Consider the following 8854-nt stretch of genomic DNA (forward strand, 5'->3'; position numbering starts at 1 on the left):
GTGACTTTCAACGTGGTACCGTCATAGGATGCCACCTTTCCAACAAGTCAGTTGGTGAAATTTCTGCCACATCTTTATGATATATAATGTTCATAAACGCAACGTGACTGCAAGACACGGGTCGGAATGTCTGACTGAAATACGAGAGAAATCGACTTATCTTTTGCGGTGTTTTTGAATTTGTTTATAATATGCGGGGACATTATTGTTTGGTTGCGGGACAATGGGGCCAAAGTGTGGGACTGTCCCGCACAATCCGGGAAATGTGGTCACCCTAGGTTAGATGGCGGTGCCATTACTCCCCCCCATTTTTTGTGAATAAATGTGCAATATACTTTCCAAACTGTGAAAGGCGGTAATACGCAACAAAGCGTCGAGTCTACCGGAAAGCAACACGAAGAAGAACTTGTGACGGTAGTGAAATGGCTGCGCCCATGAAGAATGGGCGACACTTTGGTCAATGGATAGGCATTTTGTTATTTTGGGGGGGTCTCATACCCTCTGCCACGGCGCTTATCGAGGGACTTTATTGTGGCACGGAGATTTGTTACGATGTACTCGGAGTACCGAGAGATGCGGTTAAATCCGACATAGGTCGTGCTTACAGACAGTTAGCCAGAAAGTATCACCCCGATAGATTCTCAAGTCTCACAGGCGAGACACGTGAAAGTGCTCATCGACATTTTTTGCTCATTGCAACTGCATATGAAACTCTGAAGGTAAGTGTAGAAACCCCACAGATGATTCGTACCATAGACCTCATAATTCTCCAGCTCTCTGGCCAAACTGGGGTTGCCGTCGGTTCTCGCTGACGTCAACTTATGTTGCATATGCCAATGTGGCACTTTTCTCTAACCTCTGAATCAAAGGCCCGCAGTCAATTAGATCCTTTTGGTTTCTAGTGTACCAATACTGTCAATTACTATTTACTCAAAAGACGTGAAGAGACTCAACAGTGAAGTGATCAGGATAGTCCCTTTTCACGGAGCTACCGTAGTAGTATCCTGAGAAAGGTAGAGCAGGTATTTATTAATGTTCTATTTCACCTTTATTTAACCAGGGAGGCTAGTTGAGAACACCTTTATTTAACCAGGTAGGCTAGTTGAGAACACCTTTATTTAACCAGGTAGGCTAGTTGAGAACACCTTTATTTAACCAGGTAGGCTAGTTGAGAACACCTTTATTTAACCAGGTAGGCTAGTTGAGAACACCTTTATTTAACCAGGTAGGCCAGTTGAGAACACCTTTATTTAACCAGGTAGGCAAGTTGAGAACACCTTTATTTAACCAGGTAGGCTAGTTGAGAACACCTTTATTTAACCAGGTAGGCTAGTTGAGAACACCTTTATTTAACCAGGTAGGCTAGTTGAGAACACCTTTATTTAACCAGGTAGGCTAGTTGAGAACACCTTTATTTAACCAGGTAGGCTAGTTGAGAACACCTTTATTTAACCAGGTAGGCTAGTTGAGAACACCTTTATTTAACCAGGTAGGCTAGTTGAGAACAAGTTCTCATTTACAATTGCGACCTGGCCAAGATAAAGCAAAGCAGTTCGACAGATACAACGACACAGAGTTACACATGGAGTAAAACAAACATACAGTCAATAATACAGTATAAACAAGTCTATATACGATGTGAGCAAATGAGCTGAGATAAGGGAGGTAAAGGCAAAAAATGGCCATGGTGGCAAAGTAAATACAATATAGCAAGTAAAACACTGGAATGGTTGATTTGCAGTGGAAGAATGTGCAAAGTAGAAATAAAAATAATGGGGTGCAAAGGAGCTAAATAAATAAATAAATAAAATACAGTTGGGAAAGAGGTAGTTGTTTGGGCTAAATTATAGGTGGGCTATGTACAGGTGCAGTAATCTGTGAGCTGCTCTGAGAGCTGGTGCTTAAAGCTAGTGAGGGAGATAAGTGTTTACAGTTTCAGAGATTTTTGTAGTTCGTTCCAGTCATTGGCAGCAGAGAACTGGAAGGAGAGGCAGCCAAAGAAATAATTGGTTTTGGGGGTGACTAGAGAGATATACCTGCTGGAGCGTGTGCTACAGATGGGAGATGCTATGGTGACCAGCGAGCTGAGATAAGGGGGGACTTTACCTAGCAGGGTCTTGTAGATGACATGGAGCCAGTGGGTTTGGCGACGAGTATGAAGTGAGGCCAGCCAACGAGAGCGTACAGGTCGCAATGGTGGGTAGTATATGGGGCTTTGGTGACGAAACGGATTGCACTGTGATAGACTGCATCCAATTTGTTGAGTAGGGTATTGGAGGCTATTTTGTAAATGACATCGCCAAAGTCGAGGATTGGTAGGATGGTCAGTTTTACAAGGGTATGTTTGGCAGCATGAGTGAAGGATGCTTTGTTGCGAAATAGGAAGCCAATTCTAGATTTAACTTTGGATTGGAGATGTTTGATATGGGTCTGGAAGGAGAGTTTACAGTCTAACCAGACACCTAAGTATTTGTAGTTGTCCACGTATTCTAAGTCGGAGCCGTCCAGAGTAGTGATGTTGGACAGGCGGGTGGGTGCAGGTAGCGATCGGTTGAAGAGCATGCATTTAGTTTTAGGAGGTTAGTTAACCCAGTGTCCAAAGAAGGGCCAGAAGTATACAGAATGGTGTCGTCTGCGTAGAGGTGGATCAGAGACTCACCAGCAGCAAGAGCGACCTCATTGATGTATACAGAGAAGAGTCGGTCCAAGAATTGAACCCTGTGGCACCCCCATAGAGACTGCCAGAGGCCCGGACAACCGGTCCTCTGATTTGACAAACTGAACTCTATCAGAGAAGTAGTTGGTGAACCAGGCAGGGCAATCATTTGAGAAACCAAGGCTGTCGAGTCTGCCGATGAGGATGTGGTGATTGACAGAGTCGAAAGCCTTGGCCAGATCAATTAATACGGCTGCACAGTAATGTTTCTTATCGATGGCGGTTAAGATATCGTTTAGGACTTTGAGCGTGGCTGAGGTGCACCCATGACCAGCTCTGAAACCAGATTGCATAACAGAGAAGGTATGGTGAGATTCAAAATGGTCGGTAATCTGTTTGTTGACTTGGCTTTCAAAGACCTTAGAAAGGCAGGATAGTATAGATATGGGTCTGTAGCAGTTTGGGTCTAGAGTGTCACCCCCTTTGAAGAGGGGGATGACCGCGGCAGCTTTCCAATCTTTGGGAATCTCAGACGATACGAAAGAGAGGTTGAACAGGCTAGTAATAGGGGTGGCAACAATTTCGGCAGATCATTTTTAGAAAGAAAGGGTCCAGATTGTCTAGCCCGGCTGATTTGTAGGGGTCCAGATTTTGCAGCTCTTTCAGAACATCAGCTGAATGGATTTGGGAGAAGGAGAAATGGGGAAGGCTTGGGCGAGTTGATATGGGGGGTGCAGTGCTGTTGACCGGGGTAGGAGTAGCCAGGTGGAAAGCATGGCCAGCCGTAGAAAAATGCTTATTGAAATTCTCAATTATGGTGGATTTATCAGTGGTGACAGTGGGAGGAGGTGTTCTTATTCTCCATGGACTTTACAGTGTCCCAGAACTTTGAGTTAGTGTTGCAGGAAGAACATTTCTGCTTGAAAAAGCTAGCCTTAGCTTTTCTAACTGCCTGTGTATAATGGTTTCTAGCTTCCCTGAACAGCTGCATATCACGGGGGCTGTTCGATGCTAATGCAGAAGGCCATAGGATGTTTTTGTGTTGGTTAAGGGCAGTCAGGTCTGGGGAGAACCAAGGGCTATATCTGTTCCTGGTTCTAAATGTTTTGAATGGGGCATGTTTATTTAAGATGGTTCGGAAAGCATTTAAAAAAAATATCCAGGCATCCTCTACTGACGGGATGAGATCAATATCCTTCCAGGATACTCCGGCCAGGTCGATTTAGAAAGGCCTGCTCGCTGAAGTGTTTCAGGGAGTGTTTGACAGTGATGAGTGGAGGTCGTTTGACCGCTGACCCATTACGGATGCAGGCAATGAGGCAGTATGTCCTTCCTGCTTCTTTAAGTCGGGGTGCTGATCTAGGATCAGGGCCCCCATGCCTATATTCTCTTGTTTGTTGTAATCTAAAAGGCAAAAACTGATCCTTAGCAAGCACTCCTACTCATAGATGCTTCATATATACATAAAGCTGTAAATCATTCTGATAAGGGGCAGGTAGCCTAGTGGTTAGCGCGTTGGGCCAGTAACAGAAAGGTTGCTGGATCAAATCCCCGAACTGACAAGGTAAAAAAATCTGTCATTCTGAACAAGGCAGTTAACCCACTGTTCCTAGGCTGTCATTAAAAATAAGAATTTGTTCTTAACTTACTTGCCTAGTTAAATAAAGTTAATATATTTTTCTTTAAATAATCTTCTTGTATTCTTGTTACTAGGCCTATTACCTAGTGGTCGTAATAGTTTGTTAAAGGAAGGTGAAAATAAGAGCCATTTCCTCCTGTGTCTCAGGATGAGGACTCCCGTAGAGACTACGACTACATGCTGGACCACCCTGAAGAGTACTACAGCCACTACTACACCTACTACAGGAGACGACTGGCGCCTAAAGTGGACGTACGGATTGTCATTCTGGTCACCGTGGTTGCTATATCCATCTTTCAGGTACAGTCGTATCGTCGCATACTCTCAAAAGTCTTTTTTTGCTTAAATGCAATTATATATTTCAATGGAAATTGTTTCCACACTAAAAACCAAATAGTCCCCACGTGGCAACCTATTTCATGTCCATAGGACTCTGGTCAAAAAGAAGTGCACTGAATAGGTTGCCATTTGGGAAACATTGTAACACTTTTCTTCCTTCAGTACTACAGTTGGTGGGCCAGCTACACTGAAGCCATCAACTACCTGTCAACAGTCCCCAAGTACCGTATCCAGGCGACGGAGATAGCCAAGCAGCTGGGTCTCCTGAACAAGACAAAAGAGAAGGGCAAGAACCGACGGTCCAAAGAGGAGATCCGGGAACAGGAAGAAGAGGTCATCCGTGACATCATCAAGAACAAGATCGACATCAAGGGAGGCTACCAGAAGCCTGAAATCTTGGACATCCTGCTCTGTCAGATTGTCCTGTTCCCTTACTGCCTGTGTGCCTATGTGGTCTGGTACTGTAAGTGGATCTACAGGTTCACCATCTGCAGAGAGGAGTACGGAGACGAGGAGAAGCTCTACATCATCAGGAGGAACATGAAGATGTCTCAGTCTCAGTTCGACAGTCTGGAGGCGGAGCAGAGAGACACCTTACTGGAGAGGCAGCTCTGGATCAAAGACAACTATGAGGTCTGTAGTAATGTTGCTGTAGTAGTGGGGGGGGTGGCAGAAGTTGATGTAGTATTATAGTAGTATTAGTGGGGGGGGCAGAAGTTGATGTAGTATTATAGTAGTATTAGTAGTAGTAGTAGTAGTATCACTGGTATAGTAGTATAGAGCTAGTAGTAACGCTGTAGCAGTATTAGTAGCAGTAAAATTATGTAGTAGTTGTATAGTTATAGTTGTAGTAGCTAGTAACAGTATTAGTATAGTTGTATTAGGATATTTGTAGTAGTATAGTTGTAGTAGCAGTACTGTAGTAGTATAGTTGTAGTAGTTGTAGCAGTATATTTGTAGTAGCAGTAGTGTAGTAGTATGATATGTGTAGTAGTATAGTTGTAGCTGTATAGTTGTAGTAGTATGATATTTGTAGGAGTATAGTTGTTGTAGCAGTGTAGTTGCAGTAGTAGTATGATATTTGTGGTCCTTCTGTGGCTCAGTTGGTAGAGCATGGCGCTTGTAACGCCAGGGTAGTGGGTTCGATTCCGGGACCACCCATACGTAGAATGTATGCACACATGACTGTAAGTCGCTTTGGATAAAAGCGTCAGCTAAATGGCATATATTTTTTTATATATATTTTTTTATATTTGTAGGAGTATAGTTGTTGTAGTTGCAGTATTGTAGTAGTAGCAGTGTAGTTGTAGCAGTTGTAGCAGTATAGTTGTAGTAGCAGTAGTGTAGTTGTAGTAGTATAGTTGTAGTTGTAGCAGTATAGTTGTAGTAGCAGTATAGTTGTAGTAGCAGTAGTGTAGTTGTAGCATTTGTAGCCGTGTAGTAGCAGTAGTAGTAGTGTAGTAGTAGTAGTAGTAGTAGTAGTAGTAGTAGTAGTGGTAGTAGTAGTGGCAGTAGTAGCAGTAATAGTAGTAGTAGTAGTAGTAGCAGCAGTAGTAGTAGTAGTAACAGTAGTAGCAGTAGTAGTAGTAGTAACAGTAGCAGCAGTAGTAGTAGTAGTAGTAGTAGCAGCAGCAGTAGTAGCAGTAGTAGCAGTAGTAGTAGCAGTAGCAGTAGTGGTAGTGGTAGTGGTAGTAGTGGTAGTGGTGGTGGTGGTAGTAGTAGTAGTAGTAGTAGTAGTAGTAGTAGTAACAGTGTGAAGCTTTGCACCATGTATTACGATGTGATCACAACATATAGGTGTTTTGCCAACTCCATGTTTGGCAAAGTGGGGCAGAAACAGACTGACACTAATGGGAAATGGTTACAGATTTCAAACCCCAAATGATTTCTGAATGTGTTTCTACAGTTCTATTGTTTTCTGTTGTTGTACAGGTGTACAAGGAAGAACAGGAGGAAGAGATGAAGATGAAGATGGCCCTGGACCCCAGGTGGAAGAGGTACCGACGGTGGATGAAGAATGAAGGACCTGGACGACTCACTTTTATTGACGATTGACAACATGCCTATCAATAATCACACCTGACTTGTGCCTGTTATACAGTCACACTGTGTTTGTATACCTGTGTATTTGTGAATAAATCTACTGATGATGTTTATACAGACGATTAACAATAATTCCTGTTTGTACGGAATGGTAACATTATTTTCAAGAGATATTCTATCGGGTCAGAGATCTTTTATATAATGATGAGATGCTCATGTCTCCGCCCTAACGACAGGAGTCGTTGTCCCGACAGGCAATAATCTTTGGTCTGCTTAAGCCCATAGAAATGCATTGGGCTTATTTTGGACAGAGTTTGGCGAGGGATAACCCTCCTCTTTGATAGAAGACACAAGTGGAGTCTATAATCATAGGTTCTCGTCTTCAAACCGCTGCTTGAAGTGTTGCCCCATCAGATTTCCTCACACTGTTGCTCTCTGTTATTGTGCATGAGCATTTAGTTGGATAGAGGAGGGCACACTTAACAAAGGTAAAAGATGAGCTCTAGTGTATCTCTATGTTCATATATCTTCTATACTCATTAAGATGTCGTAGTACTTCAAATTATCTTTTTTTTTTTTTCATGGATTGGGGACATTTTAAGGTGAATGGTATTTTTATAGCTTTTAAAGTATATGGAATATTTTTTAGTAGTGTACTCACTGCTGGTGCAGCCTTTCATAAAATGGTCTTTCAGCATTCTGCCTGTATCAGAAACCTGCCTGAAGGAGCTGCTCTTATTACGAAGCCTACTGTATTTGGAACACAACCCAAGGTTTACAGTCCGTTGTAGCTGCTCGTCTGTCTCTGGTCTGTCATCCCATCAGATCCAAATTAGCTCTACTTCTGGTCTCCGTTGGTCCGTGAACCATTGGGGGCGCCTGAGTGGCGCAGCGGTCTAAGGCATCGCAGTGCTAGAGGGCATCACTACAGACCCTGGTTCAATTCTGGGCTGTATCACAACCGGCGGTGATCGGAAGTCCCATAGGGCGGCACACTATTGACCCAGTGTCGTCCTGGTTAGGGTTTGGCCGGTGTAAGCCTTCATTGTAAATAAGAATTTGTTCTTGACTGACTTGCCTAGTTAAATAAAGGAACAGTCTTCATCTGGGTCAGGCAAACCTCCCCATAATCTGAACGACATTGTTTTACCTGGGAAGACTGTTTTGAATCAGAGTTGAAAGTACCGGTACACACAATTATACAAAGTATTCATAACCCCTCCTAAAATATAAAAAATTATATATTTTAACTGTGGATGTCTTTTTGATACACAGTTGAAGTCCGAAGTTTACATACACTTTAGCCTTCTGTCCTTCTGTAGCTCAGTTGGTAGAGCATGGCGCTTGTAACGCCAGGGTAGTGGGTTCGATTCCCGGGACCACCCATACGTAGAATGTATGCACACATGACTGTAAGTCGCTTTGGATAAAAGCGTCTGCTAAATGGCATTTATTATTATTATTATTTAGCCAAATACATTTAAACTCAGTTTTATTTTTTTTACAATTCCTGACTTTTAATCCTAGTAAACATTCCCTGTTTTAGGTCAGTTAGGATCACCACTTTATTTTAAGAATGTGAAATGTCAGAGTAATAGTAGAGAGAATGATATATTTCAGCTTTAATTTCTTTCATCACATTCCCAGTGGGTCAGAAGTTTACATACACTCAATTAGTATTTGGTAGCATTGCCTTTAAATTGTTTAACTTGGGTCAAATGTTTTGGGTGGCCTTCCACAAGCTTCCCACAATAAATTGGGTGAATTTTGGTCCATTCCTCCTGACAGAGCTGGTGTAACTGAGTCAGGTTGGTAGGCCTCCTTGCTCGCACATGCTTTTTCAGTTCTGCCCACACATTTTCTACACATTTTATATAGAATTGAGGTCAGGGCTTTGTGATGGCCACTCCAATACCTTGACTTGGTTGTCCTTAAGCCATTTTGCCACAACTTTGGAAGTATGCTTGGGGTCATTGTTCATTTGGAAGACCCATTTGCGACCAAGCTTTAACTTCCTGACTGATGTCTTGAGATGTTGCTTCAATAAATCCACATAATTTTCCTTTCTCATGAAGCCATCTATTTTGTGAAGTGCATCAGTACCTCTTGCAGCAAAGCACCTCCACAACATGATGCTGCCACCCCCGTGCTTCACGGTTGGGATGGTGTTCTTCGGC

At 42.9% G+C, this 8854-nt stretch overlaps 1 protein-coding gene across 1 annotated transcript; it reads left to right on the top strand.

Annotated features, from left to right (window-relative positions):
- The first annotated feature begins 356 nt into the window (after window positions 1–356).
- On the top strand, window positions 357–6792 carry LOC118376688 (dnaJ homolog subfamily C member 25). The gene is made up of 4 exons (XM_035763431.2): window positions 357–719; window positions 4443–4595; window positions 4797–5267; window positions 6567–6792. The coding sequence occupies exons 1-4, from the start codon at window positions 423–425 to the stop codon at window positions 6687–6689; spliced, it is 1044 nt and encodes a 347-aa protein (XP_035619324.2). The 5' UTR covers window positions 357–422; the 3' UTR covers window positions 6690–6792.
- Window positions 6793–8854: the final 2062 nt, after the last annotated feature.

Source organism: Oncorhynchus keta, chromosome 12, assembly GCF_023373465.1.
Source record: "Oncorhynchus keta strain PuntledgeMale-10-30-2019 chromosome 12, Oket_V2, whole genome shotgun sequence".
Classification (NCBI taxonomy): domain Eukaryota; kingdom Metazoa; phylum Chordata; class Actinopteri; order Salmoniformes; family Salmonidae; genus Oncorhynchus; species Oncorhynchus keta.

Coding starts and splice junctions, on each gene's coding strand:
- LOC118376688 (XM_035763431.2), top strand. CDS start 423: ATGGCTGCGCCCATGAAGAATGGGCGACACTTTGGTCAATGGATAGGC. Junction 4,596..4,796: donor TTGCTATATCCATCTTTCAG/GTACAGTCGTAT, acceptor TTCTTCCTTCAG/TACTACAGTTGGTGGGCCAG. Junction 5,268..6,566: donor GGATCAAAGACAACTATGAG/GTCTGTAGTAAT, acceptor GTTGTTGTACAG/GTGTACAAGGAAGAACAGGA.